Source organism: Ammospiza caudacuta, chromosome 1 (genome assembly GCF_027887145.1).
Source record: "Ammospiza caudacuta isolate bAmmCau1 chromosome 1, bAmmCau1.pri, whole genome shotgun sequence".
NCBI classification, from domain to species: Eukaryota; Metazoa; Chordata; class Aves; order Passeriformes; family Passerellidae; genus Ammospiza; species Ammospiza caudacuta.
The window spans coordinates 71,874,161-71,886,652 of NC_080593.1; the positions used below are offsets into that span (position 1 = coordinate 71,874,161).

The 12,492-nt window shown below is 39.7% G+C and overlaps 1 protein-coding gene across 1 annotated transcript in view; it reads right to left on the reverse strand.

Moving 5' to 3' along the window:
* MYLK4 (myosin light chain kinase family member 4) overlaps nucleotides 1-12,492 on the reverse strand; it is an 81,681-nt gene that overhangs the window by 56,659 nt on the left and 12,530 nt on the right. The window contains exon 2 of the mRNA XM_058807627.1: nucleotides 10,719-10,977. Within this exon, the coding sequence (XP_058663610.1) occupies nucleotides 10,719-10,977 (259 nt within the window). The remainder of the gene's footprint in view (nucleotides 1-10,718; nucleotides 10,978-12,492) is intronic.

Consider the following 12,492-nt stretch of genomic DNA (forward strand, 5'->3'; position numbering starts at 1 on the left):
TCATTTTAGTCAATTTTTCCTATTCATTTGTCCTAATCTTCTGAATTTTGTTCATTCTTCTGTTTTAGTAGTACCATATGAAATTATGTTTAGATCCCCAAGCCCTTTAAAAACTCTCATCATCGAGTTATATTTCTATTCTTATAGAACAGGTGTCTTATGAAAGCATTATAAAATCCTGCTAAGATATGAGTTGGAAGAAATACATAGGGTAGGTATAAATAGGAGAATATAGGATTCCTCTATTATGGTCTAAAACATGCAGGATCAAGATGCTTTAGGCAATTGCTCCAGATTTAGAATTACCAAACATGGGTCTACTACGAGTTTCAGAAAGACAGCAGAATATGTTTGAGTTGATAAAAGCAGTAATTCCTTAAGTGAACATGTCCTTTAAAATGTAGTTATGATAATGACAGCTATGGCAGCATCAAAGGTCAAGACAAAATCACCCCACAACTTGTTGTCTCCCTGCAAAATAGTTAACTTTAAAGGCTGAGATTTTCTCTATCATCTTCAACTCCAGTCCCTATTTAAGATGTGAGGTAAACTAGACAGAGTCATAACTGGGTGGGATCATAACTGAAATTAAACCTATCTGCCCTCATATCTGCTCTATCACTGTTTAGTCCAGGCATGGTGTAGGGAGATCTCATGTACCAGAATGTCTGCTTAGTTAGCCTTGAAGACAGGGAATGATGGAAAAATACTCTTTTTTTATCGTCAATAACAAAATAAATTACGTGTATTATAGCCACATCCCATGCATTTTCTTTAGCATGAAGCCATATTTTAAAGCCTCATTTTCATTTCTCTAAAGAATTTAATTTGCAAATGGCAAATAAGCACTTAAAAGTACCTGCCTACATAGCACTTGAAAAAATCCTCCCTTACATACTGTACAATGCATGTTTTCAATATAAGTAGTTCAGCAAATTCTTTAACTCGGGAGAGTTAAAAAAAACATTTTCAGCAAACACAGAAGGATCAAACAGCAGGAATTACATCTGGTTGTCCATATAAGTGGAAAAATAAAGATACTGAACCCCTTAAAATGCTCCTTACATGTGAGGTTTCCGTTCAAGGTAATAGAAATGTGCCTCTCCCACGCAAGGGCCCTTGTTTGGAATTCTCACTCCACATTCAGTGCTGGAAAGTCACTTCTACTGCACCGTGACTTCTGCTACATGTGTCCACAAGACATTGCACAAGGATGCCAGAAGAGAAAGGTCACAGGGACAGGCTGAATGCCTCTCCCCGGACCTTCGTGTATATTACAAATTGGTTGGGTGGGTAATCTGTAACATGACACCTCTGAACAATCATGGCCAAAAGAATTCTTTGCTAAGCTGTGCACCCAGAGTCAAAAAGAAGTTTTCAAGGGAAGATAGACAAGATGCAACACCTTTTACACAGAAGTAAATATGTATGCCTTTGCTGTACTGAAACTGATCTTTCAGATGTTTTAACAGTCATGTATTCCAAAGGTTCAAATAAGACTTTAACCATGATATTCATAGGATCTAAATAAAAATCAAGCAGAATTAACAGGGAAAGGACAAAGTAAATTGTACGTAAATGAACACCAGAAAAATAAAGATATCTAGAAGATGCCATAGATTTTTGAAATGTTAGATCCTGGACCAAATGATGTATAGGAGCTTTGCAAAGTAATCAGCACTCATGAAATGGCTGGGATCCAGGAGGCTGAGGGTTCAGAGGCATGCCTCCCCTCAGATCTCAGCATATAGCCACGTAAAGAGGACACCGGACACTAGACAGAGAGTCAGCAATTTCATTTCCACATTGCAGATGTCTCTGCACAGATGTCACTAACTGAGAGCATGACCTTAGCACAGTCTTCATCCATGTCTGTACCTGTTTCTCATTTCACTTCTCCCTTATCCAGCTGTTCAGACAATAAATTCTGTGGAGTAGATCCAACCTGTGCTAAGCCTCGCACAGTCCCAGTTAGGGACTCTGCTTGCTCATAATAACACACTTTGGCAATTATTACCAAAGGCCCTTCACAACCTGCTGAACAAACACAGGGTCACCAACAGTCCAGCTACCTCCCACTGGCAGTAGTGTTCTACTTTAGTATCACACACAGAAACAAAATGGATTTGCTGCTAGTTATTTGCTATAATTCTAAAATTATTTCTCAATTAGCACTTCTTTGGGGAAGGAGTATCATGATCAAAGGGTAGAACTGTTCCCTTAAAGTCTCTTAGGAAGCCAAACTCATATTTTCACCAGAACTGCAGAAAAATGAGCAAGACCCATAGAGTTCTCTTGGTCCAATTCCCATTTTTCCTCATTTTGGGAGTTCCCTCTCCACAGGTCTGAGAGCCACGGGACACATATCAGCATGCACAGGGACAAGGGAGCTCGAGGAACTGCTTTCTTGCAGTTGACAACAATGCTTATCCAGAAAGGAAGAGGGAAGGAATGGACAACACAACAGTCTTGGTTTCAGGCAGCTGTTGCCTCATTTGCTCCCAAAGCTAAGGATTCCAATTACCCAGGAATCTCTACATGAGCACAGCCCTACTGCCAGTTCCTGGAGAGGACACTCGCCCTGCCCTTGAAATACTTGTGAGTCCATGCCACCTTTCTATGTACGAGGACTTAGGAGACAGCCTGGGAAACTTGCACTTTATGAAGGACCTTTCGACTCAAAAGAACAAATGCAACATACACAGAGCAATAAAAAAAAGGGGGGGGAAGTCTGACAGATATTACCACTCTGAATTTCAAAAGTGAGTTAATTATGTGCAAGAAAACTGGCAAAGAGCTCTGACTTATGCAAAATTCAGGAAAAAACACTTTAATGCTAATAAGGACTAGAAAACAATCTCTGGTAGTCTTAATACAGGTTATTTTAAAATCTGTTTTCTTCACAGTGCAATGGATACAATTCTCTTGCTACCAAATACCATGTATTTTGTTGGCCTTAAGTCTTAAAAACTGAAAAATAGATCGACAGTAGCAAAACAGTAGAAGTGTAATACAAATGGAATGAAATTAAAAAGAACGACATTGGAATGAAACTAATTTCTTTTTAATTTCAAATTACAATTCACTCAAGAGAAAATGCAAAATTTTAATGAGCTAGGCATAAAGAAAAGAGTGGATCCTTTTCAAGCCCAGGTGCGAGTGCAGGAACAGTTTCAGACAAAATGCAAACTATGAACAACAGATTTGATTTTTTTATTTGCCAGGTGATTTCTTTGTGAATCGTATTAATCTTGCGTGCTGATATATGTAGCAATATTTCAATTGTTCTCCTTATCACTATTGTGTGAGGTCCTTATACTATGTGTGAAAAATTCTGCTATAAATTCACACAATAGGTCATGACTCTTTTGGCTGATAACACTAGAAGAACATACAAGTGTAAGGTTGCAGACTTTTCAGACCTCAAACCTTTGTCATGAAAACACTTTTGAGATTCTGGAAGTGGCTGTATTCAAGGAAAGAAAAAAAAAATTCATTTGTAGCAAACTAATCAAAATCCTGAGCATTTTGGCAACCTACATCCTTGGGAATACTTTAGGAAAAAAAGTGTCTTCCTTTTAGCCTTCCTAAACTCATCTATTTCTTTTAAGTAATGTTTTCTGTTAGGAATTCTGAAAACTCTCGAGTTACCACATGATGGGTAATCCTTGCATTACTTTCTGGGAAACCACAGGAAACACGCACATTATCTTCGCCACGTGATGTAATAACAAGTGATGCCAATTCTTTGGGGAGATAACGCCACATTCACTTGACCACAAATAAGGGGCTTACTAGGGATCTCTGAGTCCCTCAGGAAGAAGGGCTGGCAACCTTGCTCCCACCGTGGCCACAGAAAGTAACCTTGAGGCTCTCCCTTGTGCTGCACCCAGTAGAGGTCACTAGAGGATGTTTTAATGGCAAGACAAAGCTCTCCGAACGCAAGGGAAGAAGAGATGCACCTTCCTGAAAAGCACATCATCTGCCTAGGATTTACTGCCGTCCAGACCTAGACACTGCCAGTATGAAAGAGAGAAATAAACGCTGCTCCAGGAAAAAAAACAAAGAGGTTTAACCGGTTACATCCGAACACAAGCAGCATTCATCCAGTTAAACAATACTGAGACTGAGCAGTGAAATGTATCTAATTTATTAAAAGTATATCTACTACCTGTGCATTTCCAGGTGCAGGGATCCCTTTCTTTCTTCCACAGCTTAACACAGTCCACAAGGTGTGCCAGAGATATGAAGCCAAAAGGCAGAAATTATCTACAATCCAGGCAGCATTTCTTTGCAGGATTAGATCCATCCCTTTAATTTTAATCATCTGATTAACTTGGTTCTCCTACTCTAGCAGATGCAATTTGGCAGGCACCCTCAAAACCCTCCCCAGCTCTCTAAGTACCACCTAGCTAGACAAAGTTCCGACACGCTGCAGGATCCCATCTCACACTTCAACGCATTCCCTGAACCTATAAGGAAAAGAAGTGATGGATCACTGACAAGCATGAAACAGGTGCAGGCATCTACATGGGATGTGTATTGCACGCACTTGAAGGCAATTACTGTGACATTCCAAAACTACTCCAATGAAAGCAAACTCTTAGCACAATCCATTTGCAGTTAACATTTCAGGCAATTGAGAATCTTTTTTTTCCCCTTTTAATAGGCAAGAAATGGGGAAAAAATTCAAAGCAATAACCTAACACGTGTCACGGTGCGTGTGCATAGAAAGGTCAGTTTGAAATGCCATAGTTTTACTGTCTTCAGTGCCTTCTGTTCCTGTCCTTGCAGTGTATTTCCATTGCTCCTATATCCAAACCAACACTGTGCAGAAAGGGAGTCCTAGCTGTCTGCTCTTTCATATCCAGCATCTGCTCACCTGCCGACCATCAATTCCTTGATCCAAAGGATGGAAGGTGCCAAATTATTTCAGTGACATGGATGTGAAACACTCAATATTATCATAAAAGTATCTTCTTTCCCCTAAAATTCCCAGAAGCTGATAGATTGTTTGAGTTAAATTTTCCCAAGCAATTCAAGGTGATGAAAAGTCTGCATGAAAAATGTTTTCTTGAGCAGAATAAACCTAGGAAATTTCTAAACAACCAAAAAGAAGGTATTAAAACTGGAAATGGTAAGTAACTTTAACAACAACAAAAAAAAGTCCTGCTACTAGGCCCATTGTAAGCCCTGAGAGATTTATTTCTAGAGATTAAAAAATGAAAATCTGAGCAACAAAGCATGTTTTAGCTTATTGTCTAATAAATAAACATTCAAGGATATATGTAAGGATTGTGGAGAACCATTACATAAGGTCTCAGGTCTATATTTATGGAAGGAATCCTTATATATAAGGATCATACTTATTCCGTGCAATTCCTGCCCATAATGACAGTGCACTAAGAGTCATTGAAGAAGTAAGAAGAAACGGTGTAATTTCTTCTCTGCTTGGGTATTTACCTGATCAGAGGTGAATAAGCAAAAAATATTAACACCGTAAATCTCAACTGCTCAAAATTCACAAATCAACTTACAAATATCATGACATCATTTGGGAATAAAAGTCATGAGATTTAAAAAATTTAATGACTGTTGCCCTGTCCTTAGTCAGCTTCTGACTTCTGTGACTCCAGAGCGCTCTCAAGCCACTTTTGAGTTTGTACGTAGCTGTTTATGCTGGGAAGGGTCAGTGTAATGATAGAGGCTTTTTCAGTCAGGAAATGTTAATATTCCCTTCTTTCTTTCTAAGAAAGACAGGAAAATACTCTAACAAGCATGGGAGCCAGGAGCATTAGGTAAAACGAAGCTGCCTGAAGTCACAGAATCACACACACATTGCCACATGACAGGAGCGCGCCATGAACTTGGGACGTGAAGAGGGCACCACAAAAAGGATATTCCATAAAGCTGCGCCAGGCTGAGCTTGGCAGCGCAGTATCTCATGACAGCATTCCAAGCAAGCTGAAAAGGTGCTTGGTAAAACAAAATGGACCCAAACTTGGCTGAAGGCCACTTCCAATTTCCTGACCATACCAAGGCAAGCTTTAGATGTGGTGCTTCAATTTCAAGGCTAAAGAAAGCCTTGAGAGTTTAAGAAGTTTTACTCCAAATGTACTGAGTCCCTTACAGGGTTTTGTTAAAAAGCCATTCTTCACTAAAACTGTAAGATCAGAAACAGGTTTCTGTCAAAATATATAGCTCGGTATGTTGAAGAGTGTTAGGTGCCAGAGGAGAGCTATTTGGAGTTCATTATGTGACAGTGATCATTTTTTCTCTGTACAAAATATTGCCATGACTCTGGTCTCCCCTGGAAAAAGGAACTTGTAAAAGTATCGTTACCACCACAGTCATTTCCAGCACAGAACCTGCAAGGAAAGTAACTGCTAGATAAATGGTGATGGTGGTGAAGAAGGAGGTGACAGAAGGCTCAAAGGATATAGGGAATTAGAGGACAATTAGTTATCCCCAGGCCTAGTTTAACTGAACATCAAACACCAAGGGCATCCAACAGCTCTAGCTGAACTAAATACTTATAAATGAGTCCTTACACTGTTTACAGAATATCAGCAAAAGGACAGCTTTGTATAGAAAATGCTGTAAAAATATCTTCTTCAGGGTCAGTGACTTGTGTTAAACCCCAGCTCCATGATTCACGAGTGCAACTTGGTTGTTTCACAATAGCGATGTTCAGAACTATAGAAACTCCCAGGCTCTTCTTTACCCAATTAACTCACCCACACTTGATAATAATTTCATGGCCACTTTTTACAGATAACTCAAATCAATTTGAATTGCATTCTGACACCAAATATTACCCAAGTAAGAGCAGAGGGAAGAGACAGCAGGTTTGTGACCAACAGCACAAAGCTTTGGCTGGGCCATCATAGCAGTCCAGGTGTAAAACATGGAGCTCATTGGGATCTAATACAGCTGGGTCAATTGTGTGGCAGTTTCACAATCAATTTACATTTGCATAAGCTGGTGCTGTTGTCAAAAGGAATCATTTCACCTTCTCACACCTGCTTGCTGGTACCCTGCACCTTGGACCAGCACCTTCAGATATTTCCATGTGTGTTCAGTGTAATGGGTCAAGGACAGGTCTGCATTTTCAGTCTTTTTTTTAATTTGGTCCTCACACATGAAAACAAAATGTCTCTTACTTGGCAATGTTTAACCTGAAGCAAAACTTCACAAAGTTCACTGAAGACAGAACCTAGCCAAGATACAAAGACATGTGCTGCCAACAGTACAAATGGGGGACAGGAGGGCATTCTGAACAAAGCACAAGTAAAACACTGAGGGAGCAGTTTTTTCACGAACTGTTTTGCCATCCTGTCCAAGAGAAGTGGTCAATGGAGAGCTGGAGTGGCAAAGGGTGCCATCTAGGGGGCACCGACAGCAGAACTGCTCGGCAGCACCAACCGCTCATCATTGAAGGTCAACGACTGAGGGGTTCGCTTTCCATTGAAGTCTTCTAATAGCTATTATATTATTATTATTACTACTACTACTACTACTACTACTATTACTACATTGTGTTTGGGATTGAGCTTTTTTTACAAAAACATACTGTACCAAAAGACAAAAATTGTGTTTGCTTCTTTTATTAAAAAATAAAACCCAAAAGTAGAGAAATAGTTGTTTTGAGGAAGTAGATAATTTTCTTCTTTAGTTACAATTCAGTAGTTTCAGACAGAATTCTTTACTCCAGCAAGTACAGGCTTGACCACTGTCCTCTATTCAGTCTCTTGAGTTCCAACACACTCCCATTTAAGTGAATGGATGTGTTGTCATTGCTTTCACCTTCACCCACAGAAATTACATTACAAGGAAATACATCTGGGCAAGGTTTACCATGTGTCCTGCCAACACACTCTTCTTTCCATCCTTTCCTGATCAATATAATAAAACTGTTAATCAGGCCAGCAGACTACACTAAGACCTTTTATGGGAAGGTCTTGGTTTTCCTTTTATCAGTATTAACAGACAGTTAGGGCCCAGTTTTTTATCCCACTGAGAAATTAAAAAAAAAAAAAAAAAAAAAAAAACCCAAAACAAACAAACCAAAAAGCTGTGTGACAGGGAAGTTTTAAAAGCCTAGGAGAAATATAACTAATGTTTATGTATCTGGAAGGTTCATTCGGGTGAGGTATATTACCAGAGTTCATTTAGATTGTCTTTCACCTTTGAAGTCTTGTTCCCAGGAGACTGACAAGCTAAAATGGGAATACAGAGCTATTTCTCCAGCTTGCAACTAGCCACCAGCTGTTCATCTTCTAAATGTATTCCTTTCTCCTCTACTGCACCACCAAAACCTCCCCACCCTTTCTTACAGCACTCTTAGCAAAGGGCCAGTTCCAACCATCAGACTAAAGAAGCAAACACCAAGACAATGAATTAAGAGACTCTGCAGCACAAACTAGCAAAAAAATCCCACTACCTTCAGTTACTATCTGCAACTCAGCATCAAACTAAGATACATTAATACAGGGAAAGCAGCACTCAGTCCTTTTGCTGATCTTTTGGATCGCTGGAGAGTTACAGGGTAGAAACAGCAGTTTTTGCTGTCTCACTCATGCAACTTATTTTCACACTGGAAGTATACTCTCTTAAAAGAGCCAATAACATCTTCCAAACCCCAAACACCCAATTGTAGAGGATTTTTTTAGTTCTCATTTTCACTGTAAGGCTAAATGAAACTCTCTAAAATAAACACATCCTACTTATATATGATTTGTTTGTTTCAATATAAAGTCCTCTTTCTATGTCTACAAAGTAAAAAATTGCAGTACCTTCCTCAAGACTGGAATAATTTTGAACAAAAGTGACTCAACAGATTAAGGAGTTTCAAAAATTCAGTTTCTTGATTTGAAAATACAAATGGAAACTTTAATGGAAAAATACAAATGGAATTACTTTACACCAATGCTCCAGGGTATCATCTGAATACAAAAATATTCAGAACCCTTAAAAAACTGCTCTGCCATATCAGCACAATCAGCATACAAACAACCACAGCACAAATTTTTCAAGTATTTTCACAAACTGGTATGTAAAATTAATCTCTCATTCTTCTACTGCAAGTGGATTTTCTCAGTTCTTATGTAAATGATGTATGAGTAAAAATACTGCTTCCTTTAGATTCTTGCATAGGAAAAACCCATAACACAAGGAAATGTGATGTTATTTTTAAACATATTTTGGCTGATCACTGAGCCATTTTCCTACCAGAGACCCCATACCATGATGCCTAACACCATTTTTACTGGAGACAGGGGGAGAAAAGTGCCACACTGATAACACTCAGCCCTGCGAGTGTGGCACACAGCAGGTAACCACACTCTGCTCGCCAGGTAGTGGGGAGCAAAGCACAAAGCTGCCTCCGTTCCTCTGGAGAATCTGCTCTTTCCATGGGATTCATTCAGTCCCCACTAATTCCAGAGCTGTTAGACAGGACAGATGCTTCCAAAACATGAATCCAACAAAATCCATGTTTACCTTCTGATTTCGAAGGGTGTAAGAGCCACACAACCCTTTTACAATTTCTGAATATTAAGTCCAGTAGTAATTAAACCCCAGAATAACAACACATGCTTGCTTCTGTGAACACAAAAGATTAAAAGATGCTAACCTGTCTGTAAGAACCCAAAGATCACAGCTGCCTGTCCCAAATCTGTTAGGGCCACAGAAGGACTTTGCCACAAGACAAGCACAGAACGGAGCAACAGTGTGGCGCTAACTCCAGACCTAGTGGAGGCGAGATCTGGTTAGCACACACTTGGTAATTCATCCAGACAAAAACTCCCAGTGTGGCAAATTCTGTAAAGAAGCAACTGCTTGTACGTATATCACCCCAAGTCAAAGATCGCCCCAAGTTATGGGACAGATGGCATCTGCTACCACCATAGCCCTCCCCCAAATAGTTAAGCCACTGTGACAAGAACTTAAAATAAGATAACGATGTTACTCTTGTCAAGGTGTTATCTCAGACTGAGGAGGAGGTTAACAAAGCCGGAGGAGAAGAATGTATCACTGAAAATGGACACAAAGAATGCAGAATTTATGGGCCATGAGGAAAGCTTACTCAGCAACTGTGCTGAAATCAGCTCCAACTGGGTAAAAATTCGTTCCAGCAGGGGGAGATTGAAACCACCCACCACTCAAGAAACCCACGGATCCATAAGAAAAGACTCAGCATGTGCACTAATTAGTATTAAAAGTGAGCCAATCATTTAACCAGTAGAATAAGAGAACTGTGTAGCCAATGAACATTAATTCCTTTTTCTGCTAAGAAATATAAATAGTGAAAAGTCTTGAATGACCTCAGGACCTCCACCACTGAGAAGCCATGGGTGAAAAAGGACCAGCGGGACATTATTTGATCCACAGGTAGTGACTAGCTTCTTCTTAGCCTCTCTCTCCCCCTCCTCTTTTCCATTTCTATCTCTCTACCTCAAATTCATTGTTAACCAAAATCCATACTTATTGACTTTGGCATGTGGTCTCATTTGCACCTTAATTTGGGCAGAGGAATCTCTCAATAATCAGATCTTAACACAGTCAGTCTCTCACAGCTGCAATACATTTTTGCAGATGATAATGAAAAATTCGAGTTTACTGAGAAATAACACAAAGTAAACTCCTCAACTAGCTGAAAAAAAGAAAGAGGCAGTGCTTTTGGGAAAACAAAATTAATTATGCAGTTAGTTAGTTACCTTCTTCTCTTCTGTTCCAGGATCTGATTCACTGAATTTTTCTTCCTGAAAGCTTCTAGTCATCTTCATTTTCTCCACACTCTGAAAAAAGGCTGTTTTTTCTAGTCTGCTTGTGCTGAATTGTGTATTTATTTCTTCCAGCCTGTTAATCTTAAGTAGTTTCATACTATGTCCAGTTAATTTACTGTCTGTTCTCCTCTCCACCTTAGATTCATAAACCAGGGAACACTCGTAACTTCTGATTTCTCCTCTTTCTTGGCTGTACAAAAGAAAGACAAATAAGAAGTCTTAGTGTTATTCATGCATTTTAGCTTAGAAAATTACCATGTTGCAACACTTTATATTTCAACTCTCTCTCCTTATACTTGCTGAACCAAACTCAGAGTATACAGCACTGCCTGTTCAAAGAGACCGTTCTACACTGAACACCAGAGACAGTTCAAGAAGACTACAAGACCAATTATTGAATTTGTTCATAGAAACTATTTAGCTCAATGAAATCAACACCTGCTGCTGTTGCTGCACACCTTGCTTATGGAGCACTCCTCACTATTTAGGCATCTCAGTGGTTCCCTGCTGCTCAACATGTTCTCCTTTCTGTTGCAGTTCCGGCAAATTGATATGCAAGGACCCTGATATTAAGTCCAGAAAGATTTTAGATACTAAAAAAGTAGTACAGGCCTGAACACAGGCCTTTTCTCTCTCTTACCACCATCCTGTACCACAAAAATAGGTAGTTGCCAAAATGGTGGCAATTTCTGGCCCTCTGTTGAAGGCTGCAGAAGAGCATAGTCCTCAGCTGGGCTCTTCTCCTCTGCAGGCGCTTGTGATGTGCCTGGCAAGTACAGGATGTATGATCACCGAGGCTTGTTTAACAGTAGGATTGGTTGGAAGGCCACTGCAAGCCAAGCCTTCTCTCTAGAAGGCTTTTATTCCACAGCAAGGTCGTGGGTTCCCACTTCAAGTAAGCACTTGGCTACACTCAGAATATATGTCCTTCTGAACAACTAATTTTTTTTAAGAGTACTCTAAAATTTCTGTTTTTGCAACCCTTCCTTCACTGTACTGGAAACCCAGCTACAAAAGAACAATGCTAATGCCTTAGCTCTAGAAAGCTGAATCTGTTAAATCTCATTACACAGCTCATAGTTCAACTTAACTTGCATAAGCACCATAAATTATACAGTGTAATTAAGAACTTATATACAACCTTACAGTCACTGGCAGCACGGAGAAACAGCTTTCAGAGTACAATCAAAGACCCAATTAAATCAGTTATTTTTTACCCAAACACCTTCCAGCAGAAAATGTTCCTCAGTGTTTTGATCCCACATCTGTGCACATGCAGCAGATCAAATGTGTACCTATACCAAGTAACTGCTCTGCCCACAGTTAGCCCTCCAAGCTTCCCACATGGGAAAGATGCCACATGCTATCCCATGTGACACAAGAGATGGTTGGATAATGGTGACATTTAAGGATGATGGACAGCAAAGAACCATGTAAGCTTGTCGTTTTGAAAAGAGCCTTCCAAAGAGATTCCTGCTACCATGTTGTTGTAGATTATGCTGTTAATATGGGAGATGCAGGCACACCACTGTGGCCCTGCAAGGCATTTGTCATCTGAAGAAGTCATGCATCCAGTATGTAAAAATGTCCAGTCTGCTGCATCTAGCATCTCTCAACAACTTTCACAGCTCTGACATCCCTCCCTTTCCATTGCCATCAGCTGAAAGAACACTTTATGAGATTTTTTTCCTCCATTTCTCAAAAG